Source organism: Equus caballus, chromosome 11, assembly GCF_041296265.1.
Source record: "Equus caballus isolate H_3958 breed thoroughbred chromosome 11, TB-T2T, whole genome shotgun sequence".
Lineage (NCBI taxonomy): Eukaryota > Metazoa > Chordata > Mammalia > Perissodactyla > Equidae > Equus > Equus caballus.
Window position 1 is genome coordinate 8,595,446 of NC_091694.1, and position 24,669 is coordinate 8,620,114.

At 47.1% G+C, this 24,669-nt stretch overlaps 1 protein-coding gene across 11 annotated transcripts in view; it reads left to right on the top strand.

Annotated features, from left to right (window-relative positions):
* The window catches only part of SLC39A11 (solute carrier family 39 member 11), a 352,088-nt gene that overhangs the window by 115,823 nt on the left and 211,596 nt on the right, over positions 1–24,669 (top strand). For 6 of the 11 annotated variants that reach the window (XM_023652129.2, XM_070226019.1, XM_070226020.1 and 3 more), the window contains one exon: positions 4,765–4,906. In XM_023652129.2, coding sequence (XP_023507897.1) covers positions 4,765–4,906 — 142 coding nt within the window. The remainder of the gene's footprint in view (positions 1–4,764; positions 4,907–24,669) is intronic. The other 5 variants (XM_070226022.1, XM_023652126.2, XM_070226023.1 and 2 more) reach the window with 1 other exon arrangement.

Consider the following 24,669-nt stretch of genomic DNA (forward strand, 5'->3'; position numbering starts at 1 on the left):
CTCAGGGAGTTTTGACCCACTGACAAGCCTCAATTAAAGAGACTGCAGTCCAGGGGGCCGGGGAGGCGCAGAGTCATCACGGAGTCCCCCGGCCCGAATGAACACCATAGGAGGTGTGTGTGGGTTTGGTGAAGGTGAGGCTGGCTGCAAGTACGCTGGCGAGTATTAGAGGTTAGAGTGCTTTCCCTTCTTCTGGCAGCTGTTAGTAGCAGTGACCCATCCCAATGGGGGAAGAACCAGACACGGGTGAACACGTTGAAGATTGTTCCTGCGCCTCAAACACACCGGGCTGCTTGCCACGAGTTTTGGGGGCCTGATGGCACTCCTCCACTTGTGCTTTGCATGGGGGGCCTTCGTTGGCCACGGTAGACTTCATCTGGAGATGACTGCATCCTCTCGGCTACACTCTAGGCTTTTCCTTTTGCGAGTCATTTCTTTAGGGCTCTAGAAACATCAGCAACCAGCAGTTGTCTTCCTCGTGCCTGGGACAGCAAACCCTGATAAACGGCACCCGGCTTTTATTTTTCGAAGGAGATATACACACATTCTTTTCTGAAGCCTTCGTGTTTTCGTGTAAGGCATGTTGCAGGCTGCTTCCTGCCTTCCTCTTCCCTCCCCCCTCATTTTATTTCCTCCTTCTTTCCCTTTCTCTCCGCTCCTTCTCTTTTCCTTCTGGAAAGTGCTAATTATTCTCCAGCTCTGCCCCTTTGCGTGGCCTTTCCGGAGTGGGTGGAAGTTACTCTGTTTATTCTGAGCCAGGGACTTGCCCCAAACCATTAATAATAATAATAATAATAATAATGATAATAATAATTATTATATCGCAAGACGGCAGTGATCTTAAGTTCCACGGCCCTGGATGGGTGTTGCCTGGTGTCAGCCCCCTGCCTGCTCTCTGTACCAAGCTGGATTTGCAGGAGTGGGTGGGGAGGAGGGGCGGGGACAGGACTTTGGGGGGGAGGGAGTGGCGCAGAGGGAAAAGGAGACTTGTGGCTTGGGAAGGAGCCTGTATATTTGGCACCTTGACATTTGGGAGCTGCAGGGAGACAAGCAACCTTGAACTGTCCAAAGCCCCAGGAACCCAGCTGAAGCTGCCATGGGGTGGGAGGGGGACTCCCTACCCCGCTGATGGGCAGCCCAGCAGACTCTCAGGGCTGCGGTGGAAAGTGGAGAACAGCTTGCATTAGTCACATGTTTGCCCTGGAAAGGATCGTGCTCCCACCTTGCCATCCTCTCAGGGCTGAACGGAAAGGTTTTGCAGGGATTAAAAAAAAAAAGCTCCAGAAATGTGAGGAAGTGATAATATCAAGTAAAGAGGGATGTGCTGCCATTGGCAAAGCAGGAGGAGGATGCAGAGAAGAAATTTCTCCTGGCACCTTGGTCCCTCCAGCACAGGCTAGGCTTCCGTGAAGAATGCAGCACCCCCTCCACCCGCAGTCCGCATGCTCTGTGAGCCGGTGGGGCTCCGTGGAGCAAGGGCTGTGGTCTGCCCCACGGGATTTTGAGGCATCTTGGCCCCAGAGGGGCTTCCTGACTTTTTTCATACCATCACGGACTTTATGATAAATCCACCAAAGAGGGCTGGCATCTCTTACCAGGGCTGTTCCTTGAAATTCCCAGGGACGTATTTCTCTGTTTCCCTCATCAACAGTTGAGACTGGAGGGTGGCAGATGTTGGGAATCCCAGAAGGGAGTCTGAAGGGTGCCTGGGCTCAGAGACACTCGGAGAGCGTTGCCAGGCGTGGGGGATAGAAGAAGCTGTCCTTGACGTCATCCCCTCATTCTGTGGATGCTCCCTGCAGCTCACATGCTGCACAGCTAGCCCCAGCCCTCCTGATGGCTCAACGAGGGATCAAGCGATGGGAGTAGGGGCACAGTGGTGGGGGGTACAGATATGCTGGGTCTTGTCTACCTTTTAAAAGGGCAGCTTCTAAGTGCACTTGGGGTGGGATTTTCTTAGTACACCCCACTCCCAGCCCTGAAAGAGAACAGTACAACCAACAGAATAATGGTTGATAAAATGGTCAGAGGATGTGGCGGGGAGGGGAGATGCCTGCCCTCCTGTTCCTTGCCTGAAACGCTGTCTTCAGAATTCAGTGTGGCTTCTTCCCTTACTTTCAAGTCTTTGCTCAAACGCCGTCTTCTCAGAGAGGCCTCCCTCAGCATTTCTCTGAAGGAGCGCTCCGTCTTCACTTTTTCGTGATGAGCTGGTGCTTGTGAAATGCTGGAACGATGCCTGGCACAGCGCTGGAACCCCGTGCATGTTACTGTTATACTAGGATGGCTGTGATAACCATGGCTATAACTTATTTTTCTTCTTAACATTATCACTACCTGGCACTCTATTTTGTAACTTATTGTTGGTTTATCGTCTGTCTCTGGAAGGAGAATGCAGATTCTCCAGATTCATGAGGCTGGCTATTTTGTATCGCCAGAACCTGGAATAGTTCTGGTATGCAGTTGATGCTTAATAAGAATTTGCCAAATACATGAGGGCAGGCAGGTAGCCTCCCCAGAGAAAGCAGAAAAATTCTTATCTTTCCAGTAAAAATGAAGGTCTGTGAGTTCCTTGCGGTCCCAATAATACAGGGAGCCTTAGGGTCCCAAGCATCCTAAATCTTTCTAACGCAGGCTTTCTTACCCTCGGTACTGTTGCCATTTGGCCAGATCGTTCTGTGTTGTGTTGTGGGGGCTGTCCTGTTCGTTGTAGGATGTTTACGAGCATCCTTGGCTTCGACCCACTGGATGCCAGCATCACCTGTCTCCCTCACCCCCACATACAAAAATGCCCATTGCCAAATGTCCCTTGGGGGGCAAAATCACTGCGCCTGAAAAGCACTGTTCTCAATTAAAACCAGAGCCTCTCCAAGCTGCACTTTACTAAGTGGGCTCCAAATAAGCAGCTTCGTGCCTCTTCACGCTGCTGCATTTCTCTGTAATGAAGTGGTTCTCTCTCCAGATTCTTCCCCCTGTTATGCATCAATCACATTATAAAGAGAAGGAAGACAAAGGAAGGAGACAGCCGACACACTCTCTTAGTGAAACACGGCTTTTATTGCTGCCATGACTCCTCAGATGTCAGCACGAGATGTAGAACGAGAAATAATTAAAGCACGTAAACAAACAAGAGCTGCGACTGCATGGTCCGGACACCAGCTGTCACTCGGGGGAAGCTGGAGGGGGCTTCTGCAGGGGGGGAGACTGGTCTTGTTCTCAAAGTCCCTTCTGTCCCCAGGATTCCATCCTGTAGTGTCAGCCTCGACTGTGGTACGGTGTGACAGGCTGCCTCTCTCTCTGCTTCTCCCAGTGACAGAGCCGTGAAATCCTGTGGCCCCCAGGATTCTACAGAGGGACCGGAGAACTTGAATGAGGGTGGCTCAGACAGAGCCAGAGGGCTTTCTTTCTCCTTTTAAAACAAGGTTAAGTGGGGTGTCGGCATCCGTGTTAAAGTGCACGATAGAGGACATTACAAATAAACGATCAGGACAATATTGATGTATTGGGCAAATGAGAATACAGGAAGAAAGGCCTTATGTGTTCATTTTTAACATTTAGTTGGAAGGAAATAATGAAATAAAATATCCGAATCGTTAGGTTCTCTTTCTGATCCCTGATCAACGTGACAATGAGAGAACTGAAAGAGGGGTGTGTGTGTGTGACATAGTCAGGTATAGTGTTTGAGAGATTCCTTCACGAAAGAAACTCATCCAAGAAAACAGATTTTGGATTTGCTTATAAATGGATGCATGTCAGTGATTGCCTCATAAGCCTTCTCCACTCCCCATTAGAGGCACATATTTTAAATGGAAACTTCATTTGTTTGGAATGATTTTTGCCTGGTTTTCAGAAAATAACTGCTGGTTTTTGCCCATCTGGATGATTCTTCTCACCTTCCCTTAGCGTCAAGGTGTTTGGGTGAAAGGGGAGGTGTGTGTGTTGGTGGCGTCGCCTGTCTTCCTCGTTCCCCTCGAGGTCACGTGCACTGTAAGCCGTCAGCAGGGTCAGGGGTTCCCGCTGAGGCCTTTGGCCCGTCATGGAGTCATCTGTTGGCTCCCGACTGTAAGCTCCATAAGAGCTGGGACTTTGTCTTGTTCGTCAAGTATCCAGAAAGTTGACAATCAATCGATATTTGCTAAGTAAACGTGGGGGATCGAAATTAAGACTTTGCCTAGTTAATGCGAAAACAGCTGAATTAACTAGTTACAGACAAAGCGGAAGGGCAGTGTGGTTGTTTTAAGGCCATTGGGTCTTAACGCCAAATACGTTGTGCCATCTGTGACTCTCAGGGTGTCCTTCCTTTGAGGTGATGTTGTGTGGATCTCCTCCCCTTTTGATCTCATGAGAAACGTGAAGATGGTGAATTCCTGAAAACGTGACCTTGGTTCCTGTACTGAGGCTGCCATCCGAGCCAACCTGCCGTATAGGCTTCTTTTGACAGTCCATTGTGCCATTTGGTGATGAGGTGTGTGGAGTGGGGGTTTGATGTTTGGCATCCATCTTTCCCAGCATGTGTCTTTCCCATTTCTAGGATCAGCGCCGACCCATCAGATCCCATTTTTGTCACCCCAAAAGTTCTACAGCCAGAAAGCTTGTTTCCTAATGACCCAACCTGGCCTGACAGCTGTCTGTGACCCAGGGACTGGCTAAGCCCTGGAGCTCTTGGCCAAGGTTGGCAAGGTGCCCGGGCAGCTCGGCTCTGGGGCGGGGGGCTGGGGAATGAAGACAGTAGAGATGTTACAGTGTTGCCACTGCTTCTTGTTTCAGGGTGCAGCAGAAGACCCCCACACGGCCCTGGCGCTGAACTTCGACTCTGCGTTGGTGAAGAAGTCTGATGCTGAGGGTCCCAGGCTGCTCTTCCCTGAGAGCGAACTTTCCATCCGGATAGGTAGAGCTGGGCTTCTTTCAGGCAAGCTCCCTGCTGCAGACCGTGGGCTGAGTTAGACAGGATAGACTTGGGCCTGGTGGTAGGAGGAACGGCAAGGAAAGTGCCAGGTGCTCCATCCTCTCCGTCTGGGTTACTTACCCCACTGCAGCACAGGGCTCTGCCGGCGTCCGCCCCGTGCCTTCCTTCCTCATTTGTTCTCCAGACCACTCGCTTAGTGCACAGGGGGCAACAGTGCCTTGTGGTTATCTTTCCAACTTGGACAAGTGGACAAGGACCCCTCTGATACGGTTGGGCTCATTTGGGTTAGAGCGTGTGGGCGTTTGTGCCTCTGTCTCCCTCTCTGACGGACCCGGAATGCTCCTTTCCATGTACTTGACTTTCATCTTTTTGATTCATCTGGGCAACTGTGGGTGTTTCTCTCGCTGATTCAGTTTGGAACCTAAAACCACTGGCAGCAAAGTTGTGCCTTTTCTCTTAAGTTGGAGGCGATGTGTCCCTTGAGGGGAAGCAGAGAGCAGTTCCTAAATCTTCGTGGTGGGGTGCAGATGGGGCTGTTACCCACTGAGAAGGAGTTGAAGGTGCACTGGAAGGATTCCATCGTTCTCCAGTCTCAGTGTGAGACCCCGCTCCTCGCTCAGTCATCGCTCACTCTGGGCATGTGGCTAATTGAAGGGCCACTTAGCAGGAGGAGAGGTGGGTGCCCTTCTTTTCCTTTGAATTTAAAGTCCCCCGTTTAGCCTGCAAGCCCAAATGAAATGTTTGTCCTTTGCCCTCCCCAGTTCTTCCGTAGACCACGGATTTAGGCACTAAAACCATGCAAATGATGTTGAGAATGAGTGCCTCCTCCCTTGCACAGAATTCTCTCTTGAGTGAATTGAGGAGAAACAGACTGGAGACTGGTCGCTGTCTTCACATCAGTGGTTTAAGAGAGAAAAGTCCTTTTCCGTTTAATTTGAGATTTTCACCACGTGTGGGCTAAGATGACCTCTAGACCTCGGGGACAGTAAACGTGCAGAAGTTACAGCGATGCCGCAGCCACTTCTCAGTTATGTGTGTTCAGATTATGTCCTGCATGAATTATTCATGGAGAACGCGGATCTCTTCTCCACTTGGGTTAATCCTCATTGCCTCCCACAACTTCCTCTGTGGGAAATAAAAACTCATCTAACATGAGCTCAAGTAGTAGAGGGTTAGCACGAAAAATCTGCCCCCTGCCTCGAATCACACATGTCATTCTTACTCAAATCAGAACGACTTAGGTGCTGGCTGCTGTTCTCTTTTTATTGGAGGATCAAGAACTGTCTGGTGACCAGGATGTGGCACCGTCCTCTAGTACAGCTTGTCATTTTTCACGCCGAGTCGTGGGAACATGGGGACAGAAGGCTCTCTCTCACTTCTCACTAGCGATACTGTGTTAGCAGTACCGTGTGTCCCTTTGAAGACTTTACAATCCTGATTCTGAGCCTTCTCTAGGATAAAAAAGTTGGCCAGATTTTATTCTATCCCCTTTTTTAATCTTCAGGGCCACAGGGGGAGGGTTCACTGCCTGTCGATCAAAAAAGGTGAAAAACGGCCATCCCTGTGATGGACCTTTTCCAATGGGGCCGTGGGGATACAGGGCCGGTGAGAGTTGGCTCTGCAGGAGAGTCTCCCAGGACTGCTGGGTCTTCTTGACCACGCCAGGGTGAAGCGGTGAGTGAGGGCTGTGTGGGAGGGAGATACAATCCTGTCCTCTGCTCAGGAACACCTAGGCACAGCCTGTTACCTGGTTACCAAGCAACCCTCAGTCGGTCGCTGCCTTTGCCAACTGCTCAGATACAAAGGCACATGCAACCCTTGGGGGAGCACGAAGATGGTTTGCCAACACTGAGAAAGCCTAGCTGTCCCTCTCTGGAAAGGTCACCATCCCTCTTACCTGGGCACACCTGTGGGTGTCAGGCAGTTGAAGACTCTCAAACTGATAATGGCTGTTTGATGATTGGCCTCAGGCAGATCAAGCCTGAATATGCATTATTTGTACCATCTGGATTTGCCCTTAAGCTTGCTGTAAATGGAGCAAGGAGATTGGTTTAATGGGTATTTAGTGATTAACATCAGCCTTTAAAAAATAGTATTGGCGCTGCCGTTATGTTCTGTAATTGGTTCAGCAAGAGGAAAAGCCAGAAAAGCCGCGCTGTGGGAGAGAAGATTCAGCTGCTCTGAGCGGTGGCCGCAGCCTGAGCTGGGAAAAGCTTTTATGAGATCCTTGCCTATTTATGTCTTGGTGCCAAATGTTTCACGATATCAACTATTCTCAAGGCTGGGGATATTCTGGGACTTAGCTAGACCCGAAGTTCTTTTAAAACTATCAGTCTCTCTCTCTTTTCAACTATTTATTTATCTATCTCCAATTAGCTTTCTTTTAATTAAAAAAGTAATAACATGGATTAAAAGTAAAGACGTAATTTTTCTTCCGGCATCAAATCCCTTACGGTCCAGGCTCCCATCACAGATTCAAGCCCTGTTCCTAGTTCCTTGCGTCCTTTCAGAAATATTGTGTTTCCAGTCACATTTGGCCTGCTGATCTGTAGCTTGTGTTTTTCACTTAACACATTTTGGTCTTTGTTTCCTGGGGCGCTCATCGATTCATCCCACTCTTGTTGTTGGCCATGATCTTACCTAATTAGTCTCCTCTTGATGGTCCTTTAGGTTGTTTCCAATCTTGCGCTATTTTAAAGAATGTGGTAGAGAACATTTTTATACGTACACTTCTGTGGGCAATTATAGTGTTGAGTAAATTCTAGAAACTAGGCCAGGGCTTCTGTACATCTGGGGTCTATGAATGGCTGCCAAAGGGTTCATGAACCTCTTGAAATTTCATGCAAAGAAATTTGTGATTTTGGAAGGCAAAGGTCTATAACATCCTTCACCCTTCAGATGGCTCCATGACCCCCATGTTCATCTCCATCTTGGGTCTCTGCCTCAACCCACCCCATTCAGCTGCCCAGTTGGGCTTTTTTTTTTCCCCCCTCTTTTTTCTCACTAGCTCTCTCTGTAGGCTGAAGAAGGGTAGTAAAAAGTGAATCAATCCTTTCTTTCGCTAACTGTTAACTGCCCCTTTTCGGAATGTTGTTCGTTCTGAGGGAGGAGGCTGAAACTCTTCAAGAGAGATGGTTTTTTTCATTCATCTGTTAGCGTGGCAGATGGAGAACTGTCTGTAATTTTGTGTATCTGTGGAAGGAACAGGAGTAGGCATTATTTTCCAGGAGAGAAAGAGGTGGATTTAATTTGGGAAATTCTTTACTTGTGAAGTGGCCCCTATTGATTTTCCGTTGCTCGTTTCCAAAGCTCATTGTGGGGCAAAGTGAATGGGTACTGAAGTCAGGCAAGCATAAGCTGTAGGAAACTCTGGGTAGAAACAGATTTTTCCTTGACGTCCTATTCTTTTCTGATAGGAGAATGCACCTGGCAATAATAATTCCATGTAGGCAGCCTGGCCAATTAGAAACCACGTTTTGCAAAATGAAAGCGATGCAGACCTAGTAACTGTTAAGTGGGTTTTGAGTTTGGATAAATTACCATCACCAGTCCATTAGCAGCATTTATCTGTTTGCATCTTAGTCTAAAATCTTGAATTCCTTATTGGTTATGCTACTGACTTGCTGGGTGGCATTTTCCTGTGGAAACAGAACTGATCTTGGGCGAGAGAATTTGCCTTTTCTAACTCAAGGTTCCCAAGTGCCCGACCCCCAGGTGAGCGCCCCTACAGCTTGTCCCTGCAGAGCCATGATGGAGTTCAGGTGTTCTTGGATGCCTTTCTTTCTCCTGAAGGCACCCTCACTTCTCCTCCAGATATCATACTGCCCTGTTTTAATCTTGTACTTGGAATCGTGTCTCTCTCCTATTTGCCCTGTTAAACATCCTCACTTAGGTGCCTCTGGGAAAAGATTTGATAAACTGATGAACACGGGGGTATTAACCGTTGACAGCATTTACTGCTGCTCGTGTGTTCGCATTTTAACTGGGTTCAATTTCTCTAGCTGAAGGATGACCCCAACAGATGGATTTTCACATTGGCCTTTGGAGGACTCTCTTTTTCGGCATAGTGTGGGGCTGTGGGAAGGCAGCCAGGCTGTGTGGGGTGGAAGCCCTTTTTGGAAGATAGCTGCTCATTCTCTCTAAGACCAGCCAAGTGTATTCAATGCCCAACTCCTAGATTTCCCTGGCACTGAAATTCCTTGGAATAGCCTAATCCTAGGGAAGCAAAGAGGATTTAGTTAAACAGCTTCAAGGCTCTTACGATCATAATTTTTTTCTTCTTCCATATCTTCTGACTTCCCAAGTCTCCCCTGGAGGAGATGCTCCTTCTGTCGCTGATATTTCCAGTCTTGTGTAGTGAACTTAAATTTGATCAGGAGTCAGATGTAGCTCCTAGAAGAAATTTAAAGTGTTTCTTTATAACTAGATCTCCAAAATAGTGCATTTAGGCAAGTCTCTGAGATGTTATTAGTAATTTTAACTTTGTATCGGTAAGATCTCTAAAGACGAAAGAATAACTTTACGGTTATTCATGTAGATTTAATATCTTGGCATATGATTTTAGCAGTTAAGCTCTTTTTTTCCCCCCTATAACTGGTTGGTTACGGGACACTTTAGAATCTTTTCCTGGCCTGAGACAAGTTGTCTGGGGACTGAAGAATAGCAGGTCCTGGCATTGCTGCCTCCTTTCTGGGCTGGGGCCTGTCACCTGGGTTTCTTCATTCAAAGGTTGGGAAGGAACCCAACCTGGCAGCGCACAGCGATAGCACTTGAGGCTATTAAAATGTGCCCCATTTTAAAACAAAAAAATTTTTGCAGATGGATGAAGAGCAAAGTGTTCACTAATAATAATTACCAGGAGCTCTTGAGCATCATGGATGTTAAATAAAATAAGGAGGTAATACAGAAATACCCTCTTGAACAGGGCGCTATGTGGGTGGCATGAGTGACCGTTATGTGTCCCAGCTCTGGGGAACATTATTAGGTGGAAACATTTTATAGATTCTTCTGCTTCTGAAGAGTGTTTTATTTCACCTAATATTTAGCACTCATATAGCACCTTTCCTGTTTGTTTGACTTTTTAAAAATTTAGTCCCGGTTTTCTAAGCTAGGCAGTCATTTTGGAGTGCATTTTCATGAGGTCCGGGCCTAGAGGCAATTTGGCTCCTGTATACATATGCTAGGACTGCCGTAGTAAAGTACCACAGATGGGTAGCTTAAACAGCAAGAGTTTATCTTATCACAGCTCTGGAGGCTAGGAGTCTGAGATTAAGGCGTCAGCAGGTTTGGTGTCTTCCGAGGCCTCTCTCTTTGTTTGGAAGACAGCTGTCTTCTCCTTATGTCTTCACACGGTCTTCTCCGCCTGTCTGTGTCCTTCGTCTCTTCTTACCGGTCATACTGGACTAGGGCCCACCCTAATGACCTGCTTTTAACTTAATTACCCCTCTAAAGATCCTAACTCCGAATACAGTTAAATTCTGAGGTGCTGGGGGTTAGGACCTCAACAGAGGAAGTTGAGGGGGACACAACTCGGCCCATCACAACACTGAACAATTTTTTGGAAAGTTGTCTTCCCGAGGACTGTCATCAAGCTAGAGGAATACCAGGTGACTAGAAAACTGGGTTCTCTTGTTTCCTTTGTCTTTTAGATTTCTCTCACGGTATTTCTGTCTCCTTACCCGTCAGTCTCACACCTGGATGGGCCGGGAACGCTGAGTACGCAGGATGGGAAAACGTTGAATGAAGTTGAAAAGTTAGAGAGAGCTCAGGAAGAAAGTTAAATGATTTTAAGTCTGATCTTATACGACTGCTGGCAGGTGTGTAGTTTATGCTAATGAAATCAAAGCGGGGGGGGGGGGGGGGGCTAATGCTGTCCCCTCCACTAGCACCTGAAATGGTAGACGCAGGTAACTTCTGGGGTGATTACTGTCAATACACATTTGAGTGTAGACGCGCTCTTCTGACCGTATCTGTTTCCTAGGGCCGCATAACAACGTACCATGGCCTGGGTGGCTTGAAACAACAGAAATTGATACTCTCACAGCTTCGGAGGCTAAAAATTCTGAAATCAAAGCAGTGGCAGGGCCACGCTCTCTCTGAAGGCTCTAGGGAGGGGACCCTTCCTTGCCTCTTCTAACTCCTAGTGGCTCCTGGCATTCCTTGGTTTGTGGCCGCATCACTCCAATCTCTATGGCTGTTGTCACTTGGCCTCTTCCCTGTGTGTGTCTATATGGCTGTGTTTCAATCTCCCTCTCCCTTCTCTTATAAAAACACCGGTCGTTGGAATTAGGGCCCACCCTAATCCTGGATGGCCGCTTCGTAACTTAGCTAATTATACCTGCAAAGATTATTTCCAAGTAAGATCACATTCTGAGGTTCCAGGTGGGCATGAATTTGGGGGGACTGTTTTCAACCCAGTGCACTGACCAACCCCATACCCTGATTAGTCCATGACCAGGCTTCAGGAGCTCAGTTAGTCTGGAGGGGCTCGTTTGTCGTGTCCGAGTGAGGGATGGGGGAGAGAATGGGAGGAGGCTAATCCTGGCGGTAAAAAAGACCCATTTGACTCCACGGGAGGCTTTAGAGCCGCTGCCCAGGCTCTTTGAAATATTCATTAAGTGTCTGCTGAGTTAGGGATACTGTCTTCTTATGCAAAATTTAACATTTGCTGGGCTAGCAAGTTCTCTCATATTTATAAGAGTTCTGACACATTCATTTCAGCTCATAAGTCTATTAAACTGGAAATGTGTTTTTAATGTGCTTTTGGGAAACAGAGCAGACGAGTGGCTTGGGCAGCATCAGCCCCCGTTAGGATATTCCTGCCAGGCTTTTATTACCCAGAGATTTAGAAGGCTGCTGCCAAAGCCAGGCAAACCGGGCTCTTCTTGTATTATTTTGTTTTGTTTTTCAGATGTTATGTTTTTCAGAAGTTCCTTAAGCTGGAGAAGTACAGGGTGGCACTTTGGCTGCAAGTATTGAGATCTTCAGGAGTCCTTTCTATTTATTCACTCCCATCTCAATTTTTTTGTTTTTCCCTTTTGCCTGTTATGAAAAGTGCTTAAGAAGGAATGGAAGCCGGTTTATAGCCCTTGAAACTGGGGGGAAATTGATGACGCATACTGAGATAGGCGGCCTTAGAGAAGGAATGGGCGAGTGGGGAAGATGAAGAGTTGGGGTTTGAACCTGTGTGATCAACAGCAATAACTCCAGCCTCTGGATGGGGTCAGTGCAGCCCTGCCTTGAAGAAAAGGAGTCAAATGATAAGCTCCATTCCACCTGGGCTTTCTCTATCAGCATGCACCTCCATTCGACCTCCCGTCTCCTCTTGGGGTTGTGTGTCTTCTGGTATTTTGTTGTGCTTTCTTCTCTCTAGTGCATCTCCCCTCCTGGGACCAGAGAAGGAAAATAGCTGCAAGTACAGTATCTGAAAACGAAATCAGTTGACTCAGTGAAACATGATTTCAAGGGTCGTAGCATTTTGAAGCTGGAGATATTAAGGGATGTGCCAGCGACTCCCAGTTGGTTGTCCCAAACAGCACCAACTCTCAGGACTCCTGACTCCTTCATTACCCCAAACTAACTATCAGCTGGTAGGGGAGGCAGAGGCGTTCCTTGAGGATGGCGGAAGAGGATGCGTAAGATGTCTCTTGCGGCTTCAGATATGGTGAGCTGGAAGTCTCTGCTCTCTTCCCTAAGAGCCCAGGCTCACCTAGCGATTTCTCAGTGCTCATCCTCAGCAGGCGTTCGTAAGCTTTGCTCAAGTCCATCTTGGTAAACATTGATTGTGTTCTTTCCTGTAGGGAAGCTCCTGTCGTACATATAAAAACAATTAGGAGACACGTGCTTGCCAGGAGATTCTTCTCGTGAAACAAATATGGGCCATTTTATATGGTTCAACAAAACATCTGTAAACCTCTAGCAATCCCATAAGTGGGTCTTGAATATGTCCTTGGGGCCCCCACACAGAACCCTCCATTTTGAGTTATTTGTTTTTAGGTAAAGAGTGAGGTAGAGTTTGAGGTTCAGATTTTTTTGATACGCATGTTCAATTGTTGCATCACCACGTATTAGAAGGACTGACTTTTCTCCATTGAATTGCCTTAGTGCTTTTGTAAGAAATTAATTGACCATCTTTGCTTGGGTCTGTTTTTGGACCCTCCATTCTTCTTCACTGGTTTATGTGTCCATCCTTTCGCCAATATCACACTCTCTTAATTGATGGCTTTTTCCTAAGTCTTGAAATCAGACATTGTGTGTTCTCTCACTTTATTTGTCAAAATTGTTTTGGTTATTCTAGTTTCTTTACCTTTATATATAAATTTTAGAGTCAGCATGTTAATATCTACAAAAAATCCCCATGGGCTTTTGGGTGAGATTCCTTCGAATCTATAAATCAAGTAGATTTATACTTAAATATTTCCTTTTACGGTGCTATTATGAATGATACTATATTTTAAATTTCAGTTTCTAATTGTTCACTGCTAGTATACAGAATATAATTGATTTTTGTGTGTTAGCCTTGTATCCTGCAACCTGGCTAAACTCATTTATTAGTTCTAAGAGATTTTTGGTAGATTCCTTGGGAGTTTCTATGTCATGTCTGAATAGTGACAGTTTTATTTTTTCCCTCTGATCTGTATACTTTTCCGTATCATGCGTCACTTAATGATGGGGATACATTTTAAGAAATGCATCATCGGGCAATTTCATTATTGTGGGAACATAATGGAGTGTACTTACACAAACCTAGATGGTGTAGCCTTCTGCACACCTAGGCTTTATGGTACTAATCTTATGGAACCACCATCGTATATGCAGCCCGTCGTTGACCAAAACAGCATTATGTGGCACATGACTCTATTTCTTTTTCTTGCCTTATTGCACTGGCTAAGACTTTTAGTATGATGTTGAATAGGAGTGGTGAGAGCAGACGTTCTTCCCTCATTCCCAATTTTGGGAGAAAGCATTCTGTCTTTCACCATTAAGTATGGTGTCATCTATAGGTTTATGGTAGGTAAAAGGCCTACATATCTGAAAAACCACCAAGTTCCTGAAAGATGTCACAATACAGAAATGGTATAGAGTTGGAGTGGGCCAGAGGATAGATTCGACAGTGAGACTGGGTTTGGGTCCTGACTCAACCTCTTAGCAGCTGCTAGACCTTGGGCAACCTTCTTAACCTCCCTCTCCCTCAGTTTCTATATCTAAGATGGGGATAATAGTAATTACCTCATGGAGTTGCTGCGAAGATAGGCTAAGTTGATACACATATAATGCTTAGAATAGGGCTTATGCATTATATGCGCTCAGTGAATATTATTGTTGTTCTGTCTGGACAGCAGTAGAAATGGATGTGGGCTTTTTGGGCTCACACTGTGGAGATTTCGCTGCCCATATTGAAAAGACAGAGAGCTCTCAGGTGTGGATGTGGATTCTCCAGTCATTGAGCATTTGGGTCCACAGTGCTCTCAAGGTGCTCAGGAAGATGCACAACATTTACGTGTGAGCCAACTCAGGGATGGAGTGTCCGCACTGGAAAAGAAGATTGTCCCTAAGCTGGAAGACGAGGTTTCTCAGAGGAAAAGGAAGTCCCTAAAGAAATTAAAGAAGCACAAATGTGTGGTTAAGAAGAAATATACCATAAGATAAATGTAAAAATTAGTTGGAGCCAGCCCAGTGGTGTAGTGGTTAAGTTTGTGCGCTTGCTTTGGTGGCCCAGGGTTTGTGGGTTTGAATCCCAGGTGCGGACCTACACACCACTCATCAAGCCACGCTGTGGTGGCATCCCATATACAAAATAGAGGAAGATTAGCACAGATGTTAGCTCAGCAACAATCTTCCTCAAGCAAAAAGAGGAGGATTGGCAACTGATGTTAGCTCCAGGCTGATCTTTCTCTCTCTCACACACACACACACGCACACACACAATTACAGAGATTGGGGAGGGGGCAGGTGAGGAGGAGAGAAGGCTTGTGTGTATGGTGAAGGGCAAGGAGGTAGAGTCAGGGTGTGTGGTAGATGTGATAGTAACATGACTTCATGGAATTATAAATGGACTGAGCTCCCCATCACTGGAAGGATTCAAGTACAGGCTAGGTGACCAATGGTCAGAGAAGTTATAGAGGGGTTTCCTGTGTAGTGTGAAAATTTGGGCTGAGTAGCTTGTTGAGATGCCCTTCCTGATCCACAATTCCTCACTCATGAGCCTTCCAAGAATGCTTGGTGGAGGCCTCCTCTGTCTGTCTGACCTGTAGGCAAAGGGCTTATATGACCTTAAAGTCTGGGGCAGCGCGTTCTGGTCTGAGATCTTGGAGTCTGAGGGTGGGAGCTTGGGCCCAGGCTTCCAGCCACAGTCTCACAGGTGAGCAGAAGTAGTGGGAAGTGTGGCCATCAGGGGCTGCGGGTGTCTTCTGGGGCTTAGCTACACAGCCTGTGCTTTCTGCAGGCTGTTGCCATGGTAACCTTTCCCCTTCTTTCCGCAGTCCACCAGCACATCTTGGCTTAGTTAACAAGATGTCTCCCCTTGTCTGGATTCATCTCATCTCTCTTTTCTCTCACTCTCTCCATCTCTCCGGTCTCTCTCTCTCCTCTTTGTATCTCGCTCTCTGAACCTCCCTGATTGTGCCCGCACCCCTCTTCATCTGCTCTCTCCCGTGATCTGCCTCCCTTCCTTTCTCCCTCTCTCTCTGAGGCCGGAGCGAATCCCCCAGCCTCTCCCTTGCCCTCAGTGTGAGCAGTCCTTGGCGGCTTCTCTCGGGCTCTGCTGGGCCATTTGCAGCCCCAGCGCACCAGTTCCTGGGAGGTACAGTAATTGGAAAAGCTTTTCAGAGGCACTTTCTTTCCTCTGTGTATGAAGATCCATGTGGGCCGATTCCACCCTGGGGCTCCTTCCCTCCTTCTGGAAAATCAGATCTGGGTAAAGTTCTCCTCCGGGCCTTTGCTTTTGGTTCGCTTAGCAGAGTGGAAGCCCATTAGCCTGCAGTGTTAATTAAACTCCTCCAGCCGTCTGTGGAGAGGGCGCCTGCCATACCTCGGGCTGGAGCACCGTGACAAGTCTAGACACCCATGAGATTTATTACGGATAACGAGCCTCTCCTTGAAGTCATCCTTCTTAGCGTCTTGGTGACAATCCCTCAGTCCGCCCGTCCTCCAGTCCTACTTGATTAGTTATTAAGCACTTAGTGTCCGATTGTACCTGCTTCTTGGATGTCTGCCGTGGCCAGGGGATAAAGAAGATTTGCCACATTAATTTTCCTTTTTGCAGGGTCTTATGTTCCAGCACTACTCAGCTTGAGGAGCCTAACTGTACCGCACGTCTCCCCTTTGCTGCTCTCTACCTGTTGGCTTGGAAAAGAGCAGTAGGGATGAGGATAAAGACTTAGCTGGCATTTAAAGGGATCCTATTATCTGACCAAGACCTAAGAGCCGATTTTTCCTAGTGATTGGATTAAGCAGTCCTGTTGCTCAGCCAATTTTCAGGACTGGGGGAGTGAAGTGAAGCCTTGAAAGGTGTTATGTTTAACAACAAAGGGAGGGAACAGGAAAGGCTAGTAGGATGCAATCGAAACGCTCTCCCAGAACTAATGAGCTGCTCCTGGCTTCCCCGCCAGCCTGCTGGCGGCAAGTTGTGGAGCTCCGCAGGCTTATTTAAAATTCTGAATGCAGAAGCCTGCACGAAGGCAGGTTTTGATCATACGTTTTGACTGGAGGAACAGGACATTTTGAGTCACAGCCTGTATTCTGAAAGTGCGATGAGGAGAGCTTCAGGAGGGGCTGCGGAAACTCTGACTTCCCAGCCTTGCTCTTCATTTCCTCCCACCCTTGCTCCCCACTTGAGTTACATGTGCAAAGTCAGGGACATTTCAGTAGCGCGTCTCACTGGTACCTGGAGGTAGCCAGGCACGTTGCCTTTCCCAGGAGGGGACTCTTCAGCACCATACATTAAACACAGAGATGCGTCATATTTTCTAAGCACAATATCTTTGAATCAATTGGTACTTATTTTCTTTAATCTGTAGGGTGCTTAACGGAAATGAAATCCTTAGTCTCCAAGGGCCCCAGCACCCCTGGGACACCGCCAGAGGCATTGGAAGTCATTTGCCTTGATCCTATTTCGCTTTCCTTAAGAAAGAGATGCAACTTTAAACTTAAAATGTGAAGTTTTAATATTTAAAACATTTTAAGTTAAATAGAAGTGTTGGCTCAAAATCAGGTCGCAGGTCTTCTCAGGTTGTGGTGATGTCTATCTAGATGCTCAGAACTAGTTCCTTGCCTCTCCCTTGTTTTGACCCTCATTTGATGACCCCAGACCCACCATCCTCGCAGCATTTGTCTTGACCGTTTCGTGGGAAGGGACCACCGAGCACCTGATGAACCACAGACTGTTAGGTTATTGGCATTTAGGGTGGGCCAGTTCTTTGTGATGCAGCAGTGTCCTGTACATTGCATGTGGCCTTGCACCCCTGCTCCCCAGCTACTAAATGGCTGTCATCCCCCCTAGTCAGTGTGACAATGGGGCAAATGTCTCAGACATTTTCAAAGGTCCCCTGGACGGCTGTGCACAGGGAGCAGATAAGATAGGGCAGGTAGAGTCTTACACAAGGACGTCAGACCCAAGGAGTTTGAAGTCCAGCCTCGCTTCTGCTTGTGGAGTGTTCAGCTTGGGGCCAGGCCGGGGCTGCTCGGAGGAAGAGGTGCCTTTTTTTTTTTTTTTTTTTTGAGGAAGATTAGCCCTCAGCTAACATTGCTGCCAATCCTCCTGTTTTTGCTGAGGAAGACTGGCCCTGAGCTAACATCCATGCCCATCTTCCTCTACTTTATACGTGGGACGCCTGCCACAGCATGGCTTGCCAAGTGGTGCCATGTACGTACCCGGGATCCGAACCGGCGAACCCCAGGCTGCTGAAGTGGAACGTGTGCACTTAACTGCCGCACTACTGGGCCAGCCCCCAAAGAGGTGCCTTTTGAATGTGCACCGAGTGTGCTGTGGGCTGGCCGCTGTCCAGCCGCTGCCCTTGGCTGAGAACCACGCTGGAGACCCTCGCCCTAGAAAAAGGCAGCTATGTGGGTTCACACACATTTTACATTCGATTTCCAAGCACCTGGACTGGCCCAGCACAGTGCCTGGCACACAGCAGGAGCTAAGAGCATGCCTGTTGACTGACTGAACTGAATAAAGCCTTTTCATGGTTCTCCCTGGGGGTCCAAAGACCCTTGGTGATGAGCCCCTGCCTGGTCTCCAGATGCGCGCGCTTCCCCTTGTGCACATCACCTCTGCCTTGAAGGCATCACCTCCGTTCTTTCTTTTTTTTTTTTTTTTAAAGATTTTACTTTTTCCTTTTTCTCCCCAAAGGCCCCCAGGACATAGTCGTATATTCTTAGTTGTGGCTCCTTCTAGTTGTGGCATGTAGGATGCTGCCACGAGCCACGTCCGCGCCCAGGACTTGAACCAACGAAACACTGGGCCACCTGCAGCGGAGTGTGCGAACCTAACCACTTGGCCACGGGGCCAGCCCCTGCGTCACCTCCGTTCTTGTACTAACACTTGAGGTGCAGCAGTGGGAGGCCGTGGTGCAGCCAGGGATGTTCGGGCCGTGAGACTAAACTGGCACAGATCCGAAGTGGGAGAGTGAGAGGGAAAATGGGCCGTTAGAGCACTGAGTACCTGGGAGCTCACTTTTTCCTGTGAAGCCACAGCCCAGACTTCTTGGTTGTCAGATTCTCAGTCTCTACTTTCCCCACCCACTGCCCTGTCTGGGTTCTCTTTTCTTCCATTCTCATTCTCATCTCTTCACGAAACCTCTTAATGTAACGTTTTGGAATTGTGTTTGATTCTAAGAGCTCAGACTAAGAATTCCTGAAAAGGCCTTTGTTTCCTTTTTCACCGGCCAGGTTTCTGCCGGGATGGCATCAGGCTGGGTGCTGCCAAGATTCACTGTTTTCTTTTCTTTTCCTTTTGTACGAAACTTGCATGTTCTGTTTTTCATGAGTACATCCCTTCACTCATACTTCATTGAGCCGACCGCTCTGCTGGGCTGAGTCTGACCAGTGAACCTGGTCCCTGCCTCCAAAGGTCGTGGGAGAGACAGATGCCGGAGACAGACCATCACACAGTAATTACAAATAGTTGTGCTGCAATTTCGATGCTTGATTTCTTTTATAGTCTCCAGAGGGCGGTTACAGTTGTCTAGAAAAGAACCCAATCATTAGGCCTGGGATCCTCTTCTTTGCAGGAATTTTATCATTCTTTCTGGACCAATGAGTGTTCATTGAGCACATCAAATTCAACCTTATGGAGAATCACATGATTCTGCCTTTATTAACCCACATTCTTTGGACTAAGATATATGGTCCAAGATGATATTACAAATCCTCCCTTTTCATTGATATTTCCTGTGTGTGTAAAGGGGGTTTGGGGACTCTCCAGTGTGTGCACATGTGTGTGTGGGCATGTATTGGCATATGTGTGTGCATGTTTTTTGCATGTGCATGTTGACATATTGCCTTCCAAATAGAATTAAATATTATTACATATAAGCAATGAAATTGCATGTTGATTTCACAGACTATTTGTACCCAATGCACTTCTCCTGAAATCTGGTAGGGAAATGTAAGGTCATTGTTCACTGGAAGCACACGTTAAATCCATGCATGTGGATAGGGAAGCACAACCGAAGTGTGGAGTTGGCATGCCTGCTGGTCCTTGTCAACGAGTGCCCACTTATGAACTATGCGAGCTGCTCCATGTGAGCCTGACAAGCAACAGAATTTTTTTTTGAACAGAAATAGTGTTTCTGAAGCTCATGGGCTTGCCTTTCATTCTATCTAACATCAGTAAGATCCCTTTTGGAATACGTGTTGAAGCGTGTTTATTTAAGAACATACATTTAAGGCTTGGGAACACTTCGGTGAGCACAGGGTCAAATCAAGGGTTGTGACTCCGGATATCGTCATCGTCATCTGCAGGAAGCATTTTCATTCACAGCCATGAGTTTGGTGCTGTTCAAATCAGGATACATGGTCTCTTCCATCCAGCAGCTCACATCCTAGGCCACCTGGGGCATTTATTAGCTACCAGAAGACTTTTAGTCTGCTCTTCACTTCAGCCCGATCTCGGGTGTCCCCTGGGGAGAGTGGTCAGGGCAAAAAGAGCCGCCAGAGCCCACCATGCTCCTGAGCTCCATTCTGAGGTCCTCAGGAATCCCTTTTTGGATCAAAAATAACAACTGACTAAAGTGTAATAAAACTGATATGTGAGCAAACACTGCAGAACGCATCTGAACAAATGAGTTTGGGCTCCCCGGAAGTGGTCAACTTGGGATGATGGCATTATTTGAGAGACTTCTGGAAGTTTCTTAGGAGGCTTCTAAGGGTTGATTTACAATCCAAGCTTTTTTTAAAAAAGCAGTGTATTTTTTTGTGGTTGGGCATGGTTTTAACAACAACAACAACAACAATATTCTCAAAATAACCTTCTTCCCCCCAAACATTCAAAATCAGTATTCCAAAGCCAGAGGGCCCTCCACTCATTCGCCCCTGCTGCTCTCCAGTAGGAGGAACAGGGCTTCCCACGGCAGACCCATTCCCTGGCGCTGTGTTTTTAGGATATTTTCTCATGTCTTTTGGGCCTTTGTGGCTTGAGTTGGCCCCCTCCTGGTCTCTGGAGCTGAAGGTTAGGTGAGAGGCTAGTGGGAGAAGGCGGTGAGAAGAGAGGTGAGGACAAGCTCTAGATGTAATTGGTTGTCCAAAGTATGGCTGGTAAAACAAAATAAATCATGTTTTGAATTTTTGTTTTCATTATCATTAAGTTGCCCTGTTAGATGACTCACAAAGATGACAGCAAGTACTCACAATGTAAAGAAGCATTTATATAGGGCCAATTATGCTCTTAGGCTCCTTCCCAGGAAAGATGAAGATTTACAGGCCTGAGGGCTCACATGTAGCTCCTTGCCTTAGATTGTGTGCTGCGGAGACTTTTACCACAGACTTCATTTATCTGAGTGTAATGGGCTGTAGGAGTCAGCTTTACCTTGCAACAAGCAATTCTCAAATCTCAGAAGCTTACAACCACAAAGGTTTATTTTGCTTTCAAGTTACCTGCAGGGTGCAGGTTGGATGTGTTTCTACTCCATTTGTCTTCTCCTTCTGGGTCCCAGGCTGAAGAAGTAGCCCCTATAAGGACGTGCTCAGTGTCATGGTGGAGGATGGAGAGCTGGTGGAAACTTGTGATGCCCTTTGAGAATTACACTTGAATGTGGTGTTCATCTCCACTCACATTCTGTTGCCCAACAAGTCATATGGCAATGCCTGTCACTGTGCAGGAAGTATCCTTGGCTTCTGGGGAGTCACTGCAAACCCAGGTGGGAATGTAAAAATCCTCTATAGGGCAGGGACGCGTGAATAACTGTGAGCATAACACAATCTGCTACAGTCACCCCTCTATCCGTCACAACTAATCCCTTTTGTTCCTTCCATATACAAAATAAATTCACTTCTGACCCAATGGAAGATACTTCAAAATTCTCATCCACTTGTGGAATCAGATGTGAATTCCAGGATCTCCTGATGGACTCTGCATCAGGTCTGGATTTAGTTGCTCTTGATCCAGAGACCTATCAACTAAAACAAGTTACCTGTCCCACATGATCGACGTGGTGGACAGGAATAGGATAATCCCAGTAAATACTTCCATTTGGAAAGAGGAAGAATGGCAGCCCCGTAGCCGTCGCTGGCACAGATCAATTCTGAAATCCTTTGGACAAACCTATGAGGGCTCCTTACCCCAGGGGTGAGGAATATTCTTTGAGAGCACCTGTTTCTGTACCCTGGAGGCAGCTTCGTTGTTCTCCAGGGCTCTTGGGTTCTCACTTTGGGAGACCCTTCCTTCATGATGATCTTTGGACCCATCTGAAAAGTACTAGAGTGTATGCCTTCCTTGGGGGCTCGGCAGTTTCTCAGTCTGCTTCCTGCCCATGGGAATTTGGGACCCCTAAAGTTGTTCTGTAGATCTCTGGAGGTCACAGCCTCTTTTATACCAGGCTGGTGTCTCTTTGGGTGCTATAACTCATTCTAAACCATTATTAATTTTTATTTCCATTTTATTTCAGTTATTCCTTGGGTCAATAGCCACGCTCACATTTCTTTCTGAGATAATTCTTTTCCAGACACACCTCTCTCTCTCTCCCGATTTAATTATAGGCACTCTGAGCTTATCAGGTTTCTGTGAGATCAAGTGCCACTAATCCTTTCTCCTGTAACATTTTGTCCAGCTAAAAGGATTTGCCAGGAGTGGGTTGGAGTGGTGGTATTTTAATCCGTTTAGTGATCTTAACATGCCCTTCAGAGAACATTTTTCAGATTTTTTTCCCTTTATTGATAGGAGATGAGAAACAGTTACATCTTCCAACCCTTTACATCGCAAACTTTCTAGATTTTCTTTTTTCCTTCTCAACCCTACTGGAAAACCAGCTAATTCTTTTCTGAGTTCCTCCCTTTCTTGTAGTACTTTGTCAAATGTACCAAAGAATAACTGAGTCACATTAGTATGATTGTCTTTTGGGACCTTTTCCCCTAAAGCCGTGTGTTCGTTGCACCATCTGCCTTTCAGATTATCACAGGGAACAGTTTTCCCAAAGGTGTTACCACTGTAGAACAAGGGCCCCTGTTTTCTCATCCTCTAGGAGTGGTTTTCTGATTGTTCACTGCCTGGCTCCAAGGTAATGCCTCCTATTTTAAGTGTTTCTGCTATATTGCACCCCGCTTCTGGTACTAATCTTTGTAATTGTGAGCTTTGCTGGAGCAACATACAACCCCACATCTCAGGGGTTCAGAACGTATGTGGGCTCCAGGTTGGCTATGATTCTGCTCCACACAAATTCTTATTCTGAGCCCCTGAGGGGAGATGGAGGTGCCGTAAATTTAGGTGGCTGGGGAACACTTGAAAAATGACATTTACGTAAAGACCTGGAGGAGGCAAGAGATCAAACCTTGCCAAATTTGGGAGAAGAGCTCTCCGGGGAAAAGAGACAGCAGGGGCAAATAAATGCCTTGAGGTGGGGGCACACCTGGCATGTTCAAAGAAGAGCCAAGAGGACAGTGTCGCCCAACAGAGAGTAGTAGCGGGAGCTAGGAGGCAGGGGAGGAAGTGGAGGTGTCCTAAGTTGCCTAAGATGTCTGTTTTGCTGAGGATCCAACGGGCGCCTGGAGGGTTTGAACATGGTCTGACTTAAGTTATAAGAGGATCATCCAGGCTGTTGTGTTTACCCTCGCTCTGGTATATTTCCACCTACTTACGTCTAAAATGGTTCTGGCAATGTTTGGTGGGCAGAGAAATCATAAGTTTATAAAATGTTTAGCGAGACCTTTTGAAAATTGCTATACGGGCCAAATTTATTACTGCCACTATCTCTACCGAAATAGAAAACCAAAACTCCAGCTTGTGGTCCATTTCTCGCAAACATTCTACAGTGAAAATCTACAGCAACACAAGCATTTGAAGAGGTCCTTGAAATTCATTGCGACCGGATTTGTCATTGTCAACTGAGCTCTCTGAAAATGAATTTCAGTCAGATCATGCATTCCCAGCAGGGCCCCGGGGTAGACCCCAGTGTCACAGATGCAGCCCTGATGGCTACACTGCCCGGTCACCCTCAGAGCTTGGTCTCCATTCCATGTGGGGTCGAGCTCATGGTCAGAGGGCTCTGAACTTCTCTCCCTTTGGGTTGTCAGCTGCTGACCTTCTCTTCGTTTTCTGGAAGGAAGATCAACTTCTGGGCTCCCTGTGCTCCGCGTATGTTATGAAAAGCTTCTCCAGGCTGCCCATCATTGTTGCTGTAACTGTAAACTTCTCGCCCTTTCCCTTCTCTCTTTATTTCTTCACGATAGCTTGAGCTTAAGCTGTGTCTGCTAGTGGGATGCAGCCTTGTCTGGGCGTGTTTGATAAACTGATCCAATGGGCTTGACATGAATCGAGGTGCAGACGGGATGGGGGAACCTCCTGGGAGAGTTTGTGCTTGGTGAAGAAAAGCCAGGTGCACACGGGCCCAGAAAGACAGCTTCGGTGGCCAGGGGAAGGCAGCATCTGTGCCTTGAACTTGGCCCCTGGTTCAACGCTGACTGTTGGATTCCTGCCCAAGTACTAAGGAGAGAGGGGCAAGAGAGGAGTGTGCGTGAAGTAGGAGGAGTGACATCCTAGAGAAGTGGCAGCGGCGCCCAGCATTGACACTGACACAAGACAGTATGGCACAAGACAACTGGACGTGGCTGCCTCCAATTTAGGAGGCCCAGAGAAGAAGACTAGGAAAGAAAATAAAGGTGTAGCACTTGCTGTCTGCATAGCGATGGAACCTCGGTGGAGCTCCTGAGACTGACCTGGGGACTCCCGGAAATACTTGTAGGAGCCTGGAGGCCCATCTTAGCCACTGTGGCTAGAGTTAGTGACATCTGGTTATATTCATGTTTAAGGTGATCAAATAGTGTTTGAAGCTCTTTTTTTCCTTCCTGTTATAAGGTTTCAAGTTTGTGTGTTTGTATGTAGGCACACGTATGGTTGTGTGTGTGTCTGTGCATGCGTGTACATTGCACATGTATGTGTGTGCGCTCAGGCATTTCACTGCCGTGAGTGCAATTTACAACAGGTTATGTCCTGGAGATTAGATGTAGTATTGAGATTAATGGTGCGTTCAGATGCAATTAACTCCAGTGCCTGCTCATTGACTGAGCAGAAATTCCCGTTGTTCCAAAAGATGGAGCAGCTCCCACACATGATC